At 39.6% G+C, this 17,024-nt stretch overlaps 2 protein-coding genes across 2 annotated transcripts; both read left to right on the plus strand.

Annotated features, from left to right (window-relative positions):
• Nucleotides 1-5,380: 5,380 nt before the first annotated feature.
• Nucleotides 5,381-9,002, plus strand: LOC117959621 (tubulin beta-1 chain-like). Its single transcript, XM_034896872.1, has 4 exons — nucleotides 5,381-5,650; nucleotides 7,076-7,184; nucleotides 7,299-7,409; nucleotides 7,498-9,002. The coding sequence occupies exons 1-4, from the start codon at nucleotides 5,594-5,596 to the stop codon at nucleotides 8,556-8,558; spliced, it is 1,338 nt and encodes a 445-aa protein (XP_034752763.1). The 5' UTR covers nucleotides 5,381-5,593; the 3' UTR covers nucleotides 8,559-9,002.
• A 2,339-nt stretch (nucleotides 9,003-11,341) lies between these two features.
• anxa3b (annexin A3b) lies at nucleotides 11,342-16,863 on the plus strand. The gene is made up of 14 exons (XM_034896876.1): nucleotides 11,342-11,547; nucleotides 11,911-11,950; nucleotides 12,040-12,087; nucleotides 12,439-12,526; nucleotides 12,715-12,809; nucleotides 12,899-13,012; nucleotides 13,291-13,381; nucleotides 13,991-14,070; nucleotides 14,384-14,440; nucleotides 14,798-14,891; nucleotides 15,668-15,763; nucleotides 15,908-15,966; nucleotides 16,318-16,440; nucleotides 16,615-16,863. Exons 2-14 carry the CDS (start codon nucleotides 11,939-11,941, stop codon nucleotides 16,672-16,674), a joined length of 1,017 nt encoding a protein of 338 aa, XP_034752767.1. The 5' UTR covers nucleotides 11,342-11,547; nucleotides 11,911-11,938; the 3' UTR covers nucleotides 16,675-16,863.
• Nucleotides 16,864-17,024: the final 161 nt, after the last annotated feature.

Genomic DNA, 17,024 nt, shown 5'->3' on the forward strand with positions numbered 1-17,024 from the left:
ATTTATTCTTTATTTCCTCCACGTTGAAGTATTGCCTAGTTCATTTGTTTTATTGTTTGGGAAAGCTAATGGTATCAACTAGCTAAAGCTAACTAAAGCTAAGTTAGCTACCTAAGCTAACGTTGACAAGTTTAACGTTCAAGTTACCGCTGAGTCATTTTAAATAATACCTTCAATTTTATTTGTTGTGTAGCTATCTACTAAGGAATTTTTTTTAATAGTGTACGCCGGTTACAGTAACATTACTGCTACTTGTTGTTAAATGTCAGTGTCTTATCTCCGTCCTCGGCCTAGCTACCTTAACGTTACTCGGAGGCCTTTTAAATTACGTTTGATTTTTTTTTAGCTAGCTAAACACTAATGTTACGACAATATTTATATCGAATCACGTTACAGTAGCTAGACCGGGAAACCCTCCTCAGATGCCTTCTGCTTTCAGATTTCAGTCATCATTCCTTACCGTTACAGTAACGTTACTAACTTGTCATGACAAAGCATCTGCTGCATAGTTTGTATTATTCCCATAACCACTGGTGGGAAAAATCTTGTTGTAGAATAAAGTTGTTGTTGCTGTCGCAACACAATTTACTAAACTTTGATAGTGGCCCAGGACGACGTATTATCTCCAAATACTGTAAATGTTGCATTCAAATGGCTGTACAGACACCACAGTGAAAGAATCCCTCATTGCCGTATACTGTCATGACAGACAAAGCTTCAGTTAGCCTAAAATAAAGTGAATGTAGAATAAAGTTATCGTTGCTATAATTATTTTAGTTATTGTTGCTGTCACATAAGCAATAACGTTTTACATATTTCTAACCTAATTAATGTGTCTGTTCATGCCATAACATCATGTGCCATTTCAGGAATGCATTTCATCGAATAGAAGTGGTCAAATAGACAAGTTTTACTGGCAACTTTTTGGGCAATGGATAGTTAACTGATTTTGAGTGTAAATAAGGCATACAAACTTTGCCAGAGGCCAAAAGCCAGAGGAAAATGGGCTAAAAAGTGGATAAAATGTCAACTTCAGAAGTTATCTGAACTAGGCCTGTATGACTCGGGGAAAAATATGAATCACAATTTATTTAGCTTAGAATTGATACCCCAATACTCTGCCCCGATTTTCTTATATATATAAATAAAAAAGACAATACAAAAACATTTAAAGAGACCAGCTCCACTAGACCAAGATCAGTGTGAAGCAGCAAATTCCAAGTCCCAGGAGCGGCATACATAGAAGCCTTTTTTTTGGCATTTCAAGATGGACGTTGAGGTCTTGTGAATATGTCACAGAGTGGAGACAGGAGCCTCCAGCATTTTTCCATAGATGGATAAATATACATAGATATGAGCAAGAATTTCCTTATTAATGAGACAAGGCTAGTGATTAAGTTCCCTGATTGACAAAGCTGGCCAACCAGCACCAGCACAAAGGAAGCAATGGTGAGTTAGAGCCTGAGATTTGAAATAAACCTTAGGGCTCAAGGAGTGAAGCCATTAATAAGATGCATAGATATGTTGACACATCGCCATAGTCAATCCCAGACAGAAAGCAGCAGCAACAGGCATAGAAAGAAAAGCAATCAAAACGAAGCATCACATTACAAGGCATGCTGGAAGTTTACCTTTTTTTGCATTAATAACAAAGCAAAAAAGCTGGTCACAATTTCAAATACCATTTATGAAATTAAAGTGAAAACAGATATACATTGGTTATAAATACAGAGACATTGACAAGCACCAGTCAGAGGTTAGGAGCCGGTGGGTGAAATACCTCCTTGCTGAAAACGCTGAAAGTGTCCCACAAATCTCCTGTCACCTCGAAGCCAACATCAAGCCCCTCCAAGAAGGATCGTTCCTAATAGCCAGGTGATGAGACTGAACTGTTAGCTGTAAACCAGGCTGTGGAAGGTAAGTGAGAAATTTTAACAATAGAAATCAAACTGTTCAATCATAATAAAAATATAATACAATACTACTAATTATGATACATTCTTAGACTTGCACAGGGCCCAAAAGTCCCAATGAATGGCTATGGGCGAGAGTCAGTCTCTTTCATGTTTAAAAAAATGTCTTTTAGGTTTTAACATTACTATGTACACAGCAATAAGCAAATGTTTTGTATGCATTATGTGTTGTAGGTGGAGACAGAGGGTTAGGTGCACCCAATGGCATTCTATCTACCGACATCACCTGGTTAAATGAAGACCCAGAAAGAGGCTGTTCACGCCTGTCCAGGTGTACAAAGACATCACAGGGATTCTGAGAAAGAGATGGGTGATGAAGTCGGACCTGATGTGGTTCTACCCACCAAAACCTCCAGGATATGTCAGGGGGGCTCTCCCAACCCCACAGCTCTTCTTTGTGAGCTGTGTTTTTGTGTGGCGCCCTGTTGGAGTTAGGAGATACTTCCTGAAAGTTCCTTTTGGCGTGATGAGTGTGTGGGTAGGGCACGGAATGTGCACCTGTACAAGTCTGGTTACCACACCTGGGTATACCTCACTTCATCTTTGTGAAGAGTCATTACATTTCAGTTAATACCCTATACTATCTGTGTAAACATGCAAGGAAAAAGCTTTGGCCTTTATATGTGTGTGTATGTGTATGCGCAGTAACGTTAGAGATGAATGGACCGTTTGCGATCCACTTTTAAAGGGCCAGGTTGTATATTATGAGCTACAAACCTCTATCAAACTCTACACCTCTATCAAATTGACGTGCATTAAGCACGTTAGTGAATCACCCCATAGTAAATTAGTAAATTTAGGGTAGCCTTTGTTATACAGGCCTTACCTCCCATACATCAGAGTGCATACTTCTAAATAGCATAATAATAATAATAAACATAACAAAACGTTACTTATGAGCTAAGCGTTTTTAGGCCCTTTCACAGCCGTCATTTTTACAAATTATTCCAAGGCAAACACTGTTGACATTATTTATGGCTCTGTACCATTTAGTTTGGCCAGGCCCCTGGTATGAGTGTGAATTGGAATGGCTGTGAGACACAGAATAGAATGGGATCAAAATCAATTGGATCAATAACTTCTCCTGTGTTGGCCCTGCAGTGACATGTCAAAATGGTTGCTGTGAAAAGGGCCTACTTTATATTCTGTTAACAGTATTATGTTGCAGCGCAACTGGGGGATGGAAGCTGGAGGACATAAGTGTCACACTAAACTAAGTAGGAAATCATACTATTATATTGCTATGTTATAGAAGTAACCACAATTGTTATTATATACTTGTAACCCACTATAGAAGTGCTGAATGCTGTTTTATGGAGCATGATGCAGGTCAGGAGTGCTGAGTGTACAATGGTCAGATTCAAAACAGAAGGTATGTTTCAAACATGGAGTTAAATTAACTTTGTATTATACTGCTTAATATATAAGGAATCATACTTAATTTTTTTATAAAAAAAAATATATACATATATACAGTCAAGTACATGTAATATATGTAGGTTACTCAGTTTGAGGAATTTTACTGCAGTGCTGCCACATGAAACCAAGAACATGAAACAACTTTATACAAATCCATATAACATCAGTAACTAATGTCACTTGTCGTACTTTATACGCAGTAGATAGCTGTTGATGATCACAACTTGTGAAGTTCCATAATTTGGGAAACACAACTTAGTCAGCCAAAGCATTTTCTAGTCCAAGCCTACATAGATGTGTCTTACCTTTTAACTTGTGCATGCTCGTAGCTAGCACACCATATACGCCCACAGTGTCTTGTGTAAAGTATAAACAATATAAACAAATGTAAACAAAGCTTTATTCTCTGTCTATTTATCCCTCTCTTTTAGCACAAGAACCACAGGGTGATTCAGTGGAGCCTGAAGACCTTGCAATTAGACGGCCCCCTTACCAATGAGACAGCACCCTCACCCTGCACCCTGAGTCTCAACTCTAAATGAGCCTTTCCATGTTTCTTATTTTTAATAAACCAAACATTAAGCTTTTAGAAGGTGTGGTCTGTTTGTGAAAAAGTGCAAATGCAGTGTTTGGATATGATAACCTTACATATATTTTGTTGTTGTAATCTTTATTGTAGTACAATTGCTCCTGCTAATGGAGAATAATAAACAAAATAAAAGGGAATATACAAGAGAGAAGGAAAACAAAAAAGAACTATATACGAGCAATTAATGTTACGAGGTAAGTGACATGGTAAAGTGACAAGGTAGATCATCAGCAAGTCTAAAATATGTAAACAGTGTACACCAGAATAATATATTCTGTAATGTATGGCTGGGCAATATATTGTTATATCAGAATTGTTATGTGAAACTATGTCGCCTTAGATTTTGGATATCTTAATAATTGCAATATGGCCCAAGTGTTGTCTTTTCCTGGTTTTCAATGCTACATTTTAGTGACATGAGTTTCTGAATTTACCAGACTTACTACCTGTTCAATTATTTGCCTTTACGCACTTAATCATTATATCCACATTATTGATTATTTATGTAAATCTCACTGTAAATATTTTGTAAAAGCACCAATTGTCAACCCTATAATAGTTGTAATATTGACATTGATGTATTAGGTCAAGTATATCTTGATATTTGATTTTCTCCATATGGCCCTGCCCTACAGTGAGGATACATAGTGTTGGTTTGCATTAAAATAGCAAAACAGAAATAAAATATATGAACAAGTTGCACATTAACAGTATGTCTTAAGAGGTATAAAAATATATGGTGCAATGCAATAACAGTATAACATAATATATGGTAGGCCTACAGCCGTATAGCAAGATAACAAAAGAAGTAGGCCATATTGTTTTATATACAGTACATTATGAATCAATGTATATATCAATAAGTGCAGGGGTGCATACGAATTGTAAAGTGATTAATTTCCTTCTACTTATTTGCAATGGATATCCTAAAACAACACATCATGCATACTGCAAACCCATTGACCCATTATGCTAACAGAATACACAGTACGTCTATGGCTAACAGTTGACAATCACGATGGTAAACTGCCATCGCCTTCTGTCCTATCTGAAAGTCATAAATATGGCATAACTCATTATATCATTAAGATTACTTAGTCACTCGGTTACAGTTGATTACTGAAAGCACCATGAATTACGAAATAATAACGGAAATAGTGTTAGTGGGAAATTATACGAGTCTGAATTTTGAAACATAGCCTACCTTTTTACCCTTCTAAGTATATCAATAAACGATCATATATTAATTATAATTATATAGAACTAAGTTACATACACATGTTGTGTGCAATGTAAATATTCTTAATCAAGGAATTTATTGAATGTCGCAGTCTACGCAATTGATTCAAACGCCCCGCTAAGAACTTCCGGGATCTTTTCAACCGGGAACCTTCTGGGACATGGCTGCGGATAAGCATTTGAACAGTTGATTGGTTAAAATGTGTGTCTGTAGATGATGCTTTCAAAAAGTCAGCCAATACACATTCGAGCTGACGCGTACAGGGCGGATCTAGCTGTAGTATAAATACAGGTTTGAGCCAGCCATTGTGCACGCAGATAAAGAAAGGCAAAGTCATTCCACGAGAGGTCTACTGTTCTTCCAGACAGAAAAATGAGGGAAATTGTGCATCTTCAAGCCGGACAGTGCGGAAACCAGATTGGCTCTAAGGTTAGTAAAGTTATTTGCCTTTTGAGTTCTAAACTGAGTAATTTTTTTCAAAAAAACGCCGTGTAATCGGCTCTCAGATAAATTGACGATTTATCGTTTAATATAAACGAATTATGTTTTGGGACGTCTTTAGGGACGAAATTTGTCGAAGTGTACACTATTAAAAACAATTAAAACTAATCTGAGCCATTGTTACTTCCTGTTTAACACCACGGAATCCCAACCTTAACAAGGCCGAACACGCACCAAACTGCGTGCTATGAGGCGCGCCAAACTGAGCTGACGCCCATACTCCGACCTCGTTTTTATATTTTGCAACGTCAAATAAGGATACATCTACCAAAGCTGTTTTGTCTGCAATGTATTGCCCGTTTGGATAGCAGTACTGTAATTATGTGATTGAAATCAAAATTATATTTTTAACGTTACATGAAGGCGGATTAACTGCGCATTCCGCGAGCGATCCGGCGATTTGTGTCGGTGCATGGGAGTGTCATTTCAAATGCCCCCATTGTATGACGTTGTGCTTTATATTTCACAAAAATTGTTTTGTCAGATTGCTCATAGATGTCGACATTTCCGAGCGTACTTGAAGGCAGCTTCCTTTCAGAGGACGAGACAATGCACCGTGCTTTGTGCTCGAGCTTGATGCAGGAAACCTGCTAGGCTAACGTTAAACAAACTCCAGGGCATTTGAGTGCGTTTTAACTTTTTTATTATTTGAAACGTTTTTATGGAAGAATTCGAAATACTAAACAGTCAGACTGTCGCGGTACCATGTTTGACCACCGAAGAATGACGTAGGGTTGCATTTTTCCACAAGTTAAATCGGTCCACTTTTCTCTGCAGGCCGCTGCGGTTTTTTTCGGCACACCCATGCGGTCCCCATGGCTGCAGCCTAAAAGCCCTACACCCCCCCTTTTTAAAATAAAGACTCTCCTCTTAAACGGACCGCCTGATGAGCGCCTGATGCTGAATGAATGCACTCCCGTCCATTTCCTTCTCCTCCATTGATTAATAAAAGCGATACAGCGTTCGAGGCGGGGCACGTTCAATCCTATGAGAGTTGATCAGTGGCGCACTTACTATCCGTAATGGCGCATGGAGGCCAAACCACGTAGATTACCCCGATGATCGCCACTGCTTCCACGCTACTAATGAAACTAGAAAGAAGGAACCGTTATTACTCACCATATACGTCACTGGCGTCAAGTCTGTAGCTTTCGCCATGTATTTGATTAAACTGGGCATCTTTTTTAATCGACTAATGAAAACTGTTTAATATTCATATAACGTGGGCGAGGCCTAAGGGTGGGGAACTTAATGTGAATATTTTTCCATACATTTTTTTCCCTCAGTTTTAAATTAAAACCACTAGCATGACAAATTTCTTTGTAGCTAAAAAGGTTTTTATTTGTCCTACAGTTTTGGGAGGTGATTAGTGACGAGCATGGAATTGACCCAACTGGTTCATACCATGGGGACAGTGACCTGCAGCTCGACAGGATCAATGTCTACTACAATGAAGCCTCAGGTATTTATTTTTTAAAGTAGCTTTTTAGTATTTTTAATATATAAATTTCATTATCTACTACTTTATTCTTTTCTTCAATTTTTTTTCCCCCTCACCTCTGACCTGCTTTTGTAGGTGGTAAATATGTACCCCGGGCTGTGCTAGTCGATCTGGAGCCAGGCACCATGGACTCTGTGAGGTCTGGACCTTTTGGCCAGATCTTCAGACCAGACAACTTTGTGTTCGGTAAATTATAATAATTTTTGCTCACTTGTTCAAAAAAATGTTAGCTGCTCATTATGCACAAAGTGTAATCTTAATTCTTGTTTTACAGGGCAAAGTGGTGCTGGCAACAACTGGGCTAAGGGTCACTACACAGAGGGTGCAGAGCTGGTAGACTCTGTCATGGATGTGGTGAGGAAGGAGGCAGAAAGCTGTGACTGCCTTCAGGGCTTCCAGCTCACACACTCCCTGGGTGGTGGTACAGGCTCTGGTATGGGCACCCTGCTCATCAGCAAGATTAGGGAGGAGTACCCTGACCGCATCATGAACACCTTCAGCGTGGTGCCTTCCCCAAAAGTATCAGACACAGTTGTTGAGCCCTACAACGCCACACTATCTGTCCACCAGCTTGTAGAAAACACAGATGAGACCTTTTGCATCGACAATGAGGCCCTGTATGACATCTGTTTCCGCACCCTCAAACTCACAACCCCCACATACGGTGACCTCAACCACTTGGTCTCTGTTACCATGAGCGGTGTCACCACCTGCCTCAGGTTCCCTGGACAGCTCAATGCTGACCTGCGTAAGCTTGCTGTTAACATGGTGCCATTCCCCCGCCTGCACTTCTTCATGCCAGGCTTTGCTCCCCTCACTGCCAGAGGCAGTCAGCAGTACAGTTCCCTCACTGTCCCAGAGCTCACGCAGCAGATGTTTGACGCCAAGAACATGATGGCTGCCTGCGACCCCCGTCATGGCCGCTACCTGACAGTGGCTGCCATCTTCCGTGGTCGCATGTCTATGAAGGAGGTGGATGAGCAGATGCTGAATGTGCAGAACAAGAACAGCAGCTACTTTGTTGAATGGATCCCCAACAACGTCAAGACTGCGGTTTGCGACATTCCTCCCCGTGGCCTGAAGATGTGCGCCACCTTCATCGGCAACAGCACAGCCATCCAGGAGCTGTTCAAGCGCATCTCTGAGCAGTTCACAGCTATGTTCAGGCGCAAAGCTTTCCTCCACTGGTACACGGGTGAGGGTATGGATGAGATGGAGTTCACAGAGGCAGAGAGCAACATGAATGACCTGGTGTCCGAGTACCAGCAGTACCAGGATGCCACTGCTGAAGAGGAGGGAGAGTTTGAGGAAGAGGGTGAGGAGGAGCTGGCCTAAATAAGGGGTGAGAAGAAGCTGACCTGATGTGTCACTTTAGAAAGTGAAGTGTAATGTTCAAAAGTACTTTCCAATTTTCAGTGGTCTGTCTGCGGTTCCATTGTTGCATGTTAATAAATTCTTCTGAATATTTTGAAGTCTACCATCCTGGTTTTAATGACTTAGTATGTATGTTTTGAGCAGATGCTCTACACTGTACATAAAGTGTAGCTGCATAACTGGTATTTTGCCAGAAGTGACTTTGAGTACTATAAATGCAGGTTAGTGAATACAAATTGCTTAAGTTATCACTTGCTAAAATTGTCTTGTGCAATGTCTCTGAAATTGGTTTAAATTAACACAATGTATTGATTATTGTACTGAATGGTCTGAAAAGATCAACTGGCTAAATGAAAGCAATGCGGTTAATGACTCAAATGTCTAATAAAAGCATAAACCAAAAACAGTACATGCCGTTCTGCTCTGTAATCCTGACTACACATACTTAGTGCACAGTTGAAATGGCGCAGATTAGTTTAATGGCTCAGATCAAAGTTCATATACTGCTGCACAAACAAGATGGTGCTCACTATTTTTGCTCATGTGCCTTGGAATGGCTTAAATGTTAAAACACACTGCAACAAGTTTAACAGAACAAGCAATGGAATAGGTACAGCAGGAAAGGCCTCATTTTCCTGTGGTGGGTAGCTTACTCTTGGGGTTTTGGGTTGTGGTCACTAGGTGGCAGTGTCTGCTAATCCCTTTTCAAAAAACAGGATGCCTAAAGCCAAAGTGTCACGTTCTTCATGTAGCCGGTCTAGTCTGTTTCTCTCCAAATTGGGACAAAATCACTGTTAAAGTTTAGAGTGAAATTATGCATTGTACTACTAAATAAATACTGCACAACATTCAGTTCTCAATTAAATACAGCAAAAGACCATTCACATATCATTTAGGATTTAAAGAAGCGGGTAGTTCAAGAATGTGAGTTGAGTTGGATTGAATTGTTTTAAGTTCTAATTCAGCATATAGAACCCAATTAAGAATATTCTTTGTTTTGCAGAAACTTGTGTGTGGGCATTTGTACTACTGAAAATGTGTTTATTAAGCATCCTTAAAGAACAACGAAAGACATGATAGGCGCCATAATGTGGCTCTTTATAAATTTCTAACTACATCTTAAAGCCTGTTTAGTCTCATAAACTACCATAAAAATATAACAATAAAAATAGCAATGTGCAAACTCCAACCGTGATGGGATCTGACAGAACAATTTGTGTGCAATCCTGAGCTTCAAAAACTTTGTCAAATGAATATACGGGTGAAACTCAAAAAATTAGCACATGGTGCAAAAGTTCATTAATTTCAGTAATTCAACTTAAAAGGTGAAACTAATATATAAACTCATTAAATACAAAGTGAGACATTTCAAGCCTTTGTTTGATATCGTTTTGATGATTATGGCGTACAGCTTATGAAAACCCCAAATTCAAAATCTCAGAAAATTAGCATATGGTGCAAAAGTTACTAACTTAACTAATCCAAAACACATGCAAAGGGTCCCTGAGCCTTTAATTGGTCTCTCAGTCTGGTTCAGTTGAAATCACAATCATGGGGAAGACTGCTGACCTGACAGTTGTGCAGAAAGCCATCATTGACACCCTCCACAAGGAGGGAAAGCCTCAAAAAGGTAATTGCAAAGGAAGTTGGATGTTCTCAAAGTGCCGTATCAAGGCACAGTAATAGAACATTAAATGGAAGGATTTTCAGGAAAAGGTCGTTCAAATGTGTGGGGGAGCTTCACAAGGACTGGACTGAGGCTGGAGTTACTGCATCAAGAGCCGTCCTGGACATGGGCTTCAAATGTCGTCCCTCTTGTCAAGCCGCTCCTGAACAACAAACAACGTCAGAAGCGTCCTACCTGGGCTAAAGGAAGAAAAGAACTGGTCTGTTTCTCAGTGGTCCAAAGTCCATTTTTCTGATGAGAAAATTATGAGGTCCCAGAGTCTGGAGGAAGAATGGAGAGGCACACAATCCAAGATGCTTGAAGTCCAGTGTGAAGTTTCCATGGTCTGTGTTGGTTTGGGGAGCCATGTCATCTGCTGGTGTTGGTCCACTGGGCTTTATTAAGTCCAGAGTCAGCGCAGCCGTGTACCGGGACATTTTATCATAAGCTGTACGCCATAATCATCAAAACGATATCAAATAAAGGCTTGAAACATCTCACTTTGCATGTAATGAGTCCATATAATATATTAGTTTCACCTTTTAAGTTGAATTACTGAAATTAATGAACTTTTGCACCATATGCTAATTTTTTGAGTTTCACCTGTATTTTATTTATCAAGTAGTCAGTATACTATTTTAGAATCATTACAGGGCGTGCAAAAACAGTAGGGTGATGTTTTGGGACTGGTGGAGATTTGTGAATTCTGAGAAAATGACTAAAGCGATTATGGAATGGAGATATTTTTTTTCTCTTTTTAGTCAATTTTAGCAGGTTCCTATACTCATGAGCAGCGCTATATATCTAGATAAGAAATTGGAATCTGAACATGGAGTAAGTGTAGGGATGACAGTAAGAGATGCGGCCGGTTTCCTTCCTCCTCTCTGACTCATGCCCTGATTGGCCCTTCCCTGAAAGCAAACAGGACTTTGGACCCTGTCGGTCCTAAACAGGCTGGGGCCATCCTGACGTCTACTGGCATCTACGATTTGAGAAATGGTGTACAGCAGCTTCTGTTACTTTTAGTAAAGTGGGCAGATTGTTGCCCAAGGGAGTCAAGTTCCAAAGAAAGGTACATTTCTGTGTCTGTATGACAAAGTCGACAGGGCTGAACTGGGACTGTGTAGGCCTACAAGTGAGGAGGAGTTTATGAAAAACGACTCCATGACTCATTTTACTCCGCCCAATGATGGGCGTTGCCTTCTCAACTCCTCTCTAAGGTGTGGCGATTTTGGTAAACTGAAATTCCTCTGATATCTATCCTGTTCTCTTATTAAAACTAAGGTAAGAAGAAAAATCCAGGTGAATGACTTTTGATCACACTCGTCCGGATGTAGGCTACGCACCTTTATTCCGTTTAAATGTTTTATTTGGCTCGTCGGAAAATTGTGTTTTTCCTCATCTGTCGACATGAAGTGTTAAGGTTTTTATTGAATGCAGCTCTAGTCGCGTACACAACGGATTCAAACGAAGACATTACGAATCCTAATCCAGTGGAATTGTTTGTTACCCGAAGTGGAGGCATTAAAAGTCTCAGGAAGAGAAATGAGCAGAGCAAAACTAAGGAGAAAGCAGGAGACAAGAGCTAAAGGAATAAAACCATGCGGTGATGAGATTCTAATACTGTATGCCTTTTCTTTTTCCTAGTTTCAGACTTTTGTCTACAGCCGCAACAATGTCTGGTTGGGTGAGTATAGTTTCAAATTAGATTGCCGGTTTAAAATGTCAGCAATAGAAAGTTGATTATTAAAGCATATTTCTCCACTTGTATTGTAGGATGACTTGGAGCTGCTCTTAGACACCCCCTCCTCACTGACCGTGACAGTAAGTTAAACACACTCTTACCTTTTTAGTGCCCAGGCTGATGATGATGATGATGATGATGATGATGATGAATATTTCTGGGTTGCTATTGCTTGAATGGATTGGGACAAATCCTGTATGAAAGCTTAGAATATAACATATCAAACAGAAAACACTATATATATATATATAGATATATCTATCTATATCTATCTATATCTATATATATCTATATATATATATATATATCTATATATATCTATATCTATCTATCTATCTATCTATCTATATGTATATATATATATATGGAGCTATATATGTGTGTATTTGTTTATTACACATATGGAACGTGAGTGTTGCTGTGTTTATCAGTCCAGTGCAAGAGGAACTGTGAAGGACAAGGCAAACTTCAAAGTGGAAGAAGATGTGTCTGCATTAAGGAAGGCCATAGAAGGCATGGGTAAGTTGATGAGTCACCATTTTAAGTATTCTTTTCAATCAGAGCAACATGGAACTTTAACTTTAATTATGTTTTACTAAATGTTTATATCTGCCCAATAGCAGACCAAGTTGTATTTCTAAAGGTAACTCTTCAAGTGCAGTGTAAGTAAGTGGTGAGCCTGTTTTGCGTTCTCCTCTTCTCTATAGGTACCACAGAAAAGACACTAATTGAGGTGTTGACCCAAAGAAGTAATGCTCAGCGCCAGCTTATCGCTAAAGCCTATGAGAAAGCCACAGGAAGGGTATATCAATTGACTTTTAAAATAATAATTCTGAGTGTTGTGATAAAGACAATGGACCAACATGTGTGATACCAACGTTCTTCCATCAGACATTAGTAGCTGACCTGGAGGGCGACACCCACGGAGACTTTGAGGACTTGTTAGTAGCCTTGGTAACACCCCCGGCTGTCTACGACTGCCATGAAGTCATCAAAGCCATCAAGGTGAGATTGTGTCTGATATTAACTTCAAGATGGCATGGCCCTTGCTTCAATACAGAGTCTGCATTGGCCTGTTAAAGCTTCAGTGTATAAAAAAAGAGAATTTAGAGGGAGCAGAGACACCCCGTTCTACATGTCTCATTTATTTAAAACAGACTTAATTTACTTAAGATTTTTTTGGATTCATGACATTTTACCATACTTACATTGTGTTGAAAGAACAGCTGAAACGCTGTCATCATTTCCTTGTGCTTATCACATTTCGTGTGTGTCGCATACAGGGAGCAGGAACCACCGAGAGTACGTTGACAGAAATCTTTGCCTCGAGATCCAACAGACAGATGCAAGCCTTGTCTGAAGCATACCTTGCAGGTTAGTATCTTCAACACTAAGTACAGAGATGACAAAAGTACTCACTTCCCGTACTCAAGTAGAATTACAAAATACTCTGGTAGAAGTACTGATTCAACTTCTTTACTCATGTAAAAGTAAAAAAATACAGGCTTGGAACTTTTCTCAAATAAAAAATAAAAGTAGCCTTGTGAATGACAGCCATTTTTTATGCAAAGCTACCTGGACCTCACAAAGTTACTAGAGTGCAGGCTGAGAAACTTCAGTGGACATGGAAAAAGGGTTCTTTATATGTCATTGCCTACATTTTAAATGGATGTCTGCTAACAGGCCTTAAACATCCCATATATGTGATGATATTGTGACAAAGACTGGGACTCCACATTAAAAAGATTCTGACCGAGTAGCAAGATATGAATTCAGTTGTGACACTGTGAGAATTCCCAGATCCAGTTTCTACTCAAGGATAGTAACAAAGTATTTGTACTTTGTTACTTTCTCTCTGACTAAGTATTTGTATTTTCACCGATTAGATAGTAACTGGATTATTGTGAAACAGTTGGCAAATGTTCATGATGTAACGTGTCTAGATTGTTGTGAAATCAGCCGTAATGTGCCGTTTCATTTAAGAAACTGGAAGATCGATGATTCATGATCTGCAGTCGGAGGTATCTGGAGAATACGGCAAAGCTCTGCTCATCTTGGCTGAGGTACTGGACATTCAATTAATGATGTGCTCGCATTCCCAACAAACTGTCAGACCTAAAGCATTCAATTCATTATGGTGTGAATATTTACATCCTATCTCAAAAAAATGTGATGGGATTAAAAATCAACTAACAATAAAATAAAATGCGTTTTCTACAACAACTGTAAATCTTGGGGAGTTTGTCATCTCTATCAAATTGTGACATAGTATATTTAAAATGGCATTCAAAATGGCTCATCACTAAAATGAGCAAATGCCAAATATATTGAAATCCTTCAACGTACCACAGACTATTCTTCTGTTCATCCTCACAGGGGAAGAGAGACGAGAGCACCAACGTGGACATTGCCAAAGCTAAAGCCGATGCTAAGGTAAATTCACTGCCGGTTTCTTAAATACATTTAGAATACTTCTGTGTTCATCAGTGACACAGTCCAGACACCAAGCTAGTTTGTCCACAAGGTTTTTTGGATGTAAAGAATCAGGACAGTAACGTTAAAAAAATACTACGGAGCAGTTTACTTTGTGTCAGATTGGTAAGTGTGGTGTTTGCACACTTCTTCAATTGTTGTTTTGACATTCATATCTTACCTTACACATTTTTGGGGCTTGAAAGCAGCCGACACCTCAGTTACCACAGCTCTCTTAAGAGGTTTAATGAAAATCCGGAAGGGATAAAAACTAGAGCCGTGTGTGTTTTCACCCTCACTCTCATTTCCCCTTTTCAGGCCCTGTATGAAGCTGGGGAGAAGAAGTGGGGAACAGATGAGGGAAAGTTTATCGACATCTTGTGCCACAGGAGTATTCCCCAGCTTCGACAGAGTGGGTTTACCCCTTACATATTTTTTCTGTACATGCCTATGCGATACAAATACAAGACCACGAGTCTGCTGCCATGCTAGTGGCTTTTCTCGAGGTTGTACAACAGTGCTTTGAGCTCAATACTGACATCAGCATGTCAACATGCTCACAATGACAATGCTAACAAGTTGATTTTTTAATAAGCAGTAATAATGTTGACCATGTTCACCATCTTAGCTGCACTCTGTGTTTAAGGCTCCTTAGCAAATGAAGCTGAGGTTGATGGGAATGTCAGTAGTATTGCAGATATTTGGTCATAGTTATTGGACAAATGTAATAGTTGGACATGGATGGCCCTAGATGAAATGTAAAGGGATCAGCAAAGTTATTAGGATTCATTCTCTGGGGAACATGAATGACTGTACCAAATGTAATGGCAATCCATCCAATTGTTCTTAAGCTACTTCACTAAACGCAAAAAATGTCTACCTCGCGGTGGTGCTACAGGTAAAAAAAAAATACGGGTAGGGTTGGGTAATATAGCAATATAATATCAATATTGTGATGAGACTAGATATCGTGTTAGATTTTGGATATCATAATATAAATTGGCCTACATATTGTCTGTTCCTGGTTTTAGAGCCTGCATTACAATAAAGCAATATAATTTTCTTAACTTACCAGACCGATACATTAATTGCCTTAACTCACCGATCAACAGATCGACATTACCATCCTTAGCATGGCTAGAAAACAACAGCAGCAGCTAATCTGTTTTTTCCTCTGTGTTTTGGCAGCTCTGGTAGAGTACAAGAATATTAGTAAGAAGACTTTGCAGGAGAGCATTGAGAGTGAGATGTCTGGTAACCTGGAGAAGCTACTTGTGGCTGTTGGTGAGAATGTTGTCATATTGTCTGCCTTTTTACCCATACATTGGCTCATTTTTAAATATGTTGCATCTTCATTTTCATGTTGGATAAATTAAATCATTGCACATTTGAGACACATTCAACACAAATGATCTTTTCTTTGTCCAGTTAAGTGTGTGAAGACCACTCCAGCATACCTGGCTGAGAGGCTTTTCAAAAGCATGAAGGTAAGCTGCACAATATGTCCATCTGTAGCACAAGGGCCTTTTAAACCCTCAAAGCCTGTGGCTCCCAAAACAAAATCCACATTGTGTGGTTCACTCTGTCCTTTTTAGCCACTGTAGACAATTGTGTTTGTCCCCAGTGGTGTGGAAAGGAATGTTAAGCCACGGTTATATTGCTGCTTTGACTAAATGTGCACCACTGGTTGAAATGTGTCAAGCAGACAAACATACACATGAAACCAAAGACCTAAAAGCAGCCATTAATATTGGATAATAACCGTGAACAAATGAGCATTTGATCCACCCAGGTCCAATTTGTACCTTTGCCCCTTTCCCAAATTTTCCTTTGTCCAGGGCGCGGGGACCACAGAGTCCACTCTGACCAGGATACTAGTCAGTCGCTCAGAGGTGGATCTGCTGGACATCAGAGCAGAGTATAAGAAGCTGTTTGGATGTTCCCTCTACTCCCAGTTAGAGGTAAGTGCACATGGCCAGAGAAATGTAACATGCTCATTACGCCTTAACATACTGTAAATGTTCAATAGTTTAAATGTCTTGTGTCGTCAACATCAGAATATACCCCAGTCGTTTTTTCGTGTGATGATGTGAACACAATTTTCTGTTTTTCCCTCTATTCATGTTCGTGTGAAGTCTGAAGTGTCTGGTTATTATGGCGACGCCCTAAAACGTCTAAGTGGCCAAGACGACTAACTCCTCCCAACTCCTGTGATGAAGAACGTGTGGTGGGAAGCGCAGATGGGAAGAAACGTCCTGACCTTTCCAATAGCATTATACTGATACATTTGCTTGAACATGGCTGAAACTAACCATCTGGAAATGCTTGAATGTGGAATTCAAGTAATGTTCAACCAGACAGGGCTGTGCTGACTGAATGATTAAAATACGCGCGTGTGCACACACACACTTACTTAGAAGTATGTACAGGAAGATGCTATTGAATGTATTTTAAATTTATAAAATTGTATTCCATTTGACTGATAGCTGTCAACGCATGTAAACTACCGGTCAGAAGTTTGGGGTCACTTCCAAATTTCCATTGC

This window comes from Etheostoma cragini, chromosome 16 (genome assembly GCF_013103735.1).
Source record: "Etheostoma cragini isolate CJK2018 chromosome 16, CSU_Ecrag_1.0, whole genome shotgun sequence".
NCBI lineage: Eukaryota > Metazoa > Chordata > Actinopteri > Perciformes > Percidae > Etheostoma > Etheostoma cragini.

Coding starts and splice junctions, on each gene's coding strand:
- LOC117959621 (XM_034896872.1), top strand. CDS start 5,594: ATGAGGGAAATTGTGCATCTTCAAGCCGGACAGTGCGGAAACCAGATT. Junction 5,651..7,075: donor GAAACCAGATTGGCTCTAAG/GTTAGTAAAGTT, acceptor TTTGTCCTACAG/TTTTGGGAGGTGATTAGTGA. Junction 7,185..7,298: donor CTACTACAATGAAGCCTCAG/GTATTTATTTTT, acceptor CTGCTTTTGTAG/GTGGTAAATATGTACCCCGG.
- anxa3b (XM_034896876.1), top strand. Junction 12,088..12,438: donor CCTCCTCACTGACCGTGACA/GTAAGTTAAACA, acceptor TGTGTTTATCAG/TCCAGTGCAAGAGGAACTGT. Junction 14,071..14,383: donor CTCTGCTCATCTTGGCTGAG/GTACTGGACATT, acceptor TCATCCTCACAG/GGGAAGAGAGACGAGAGCAC.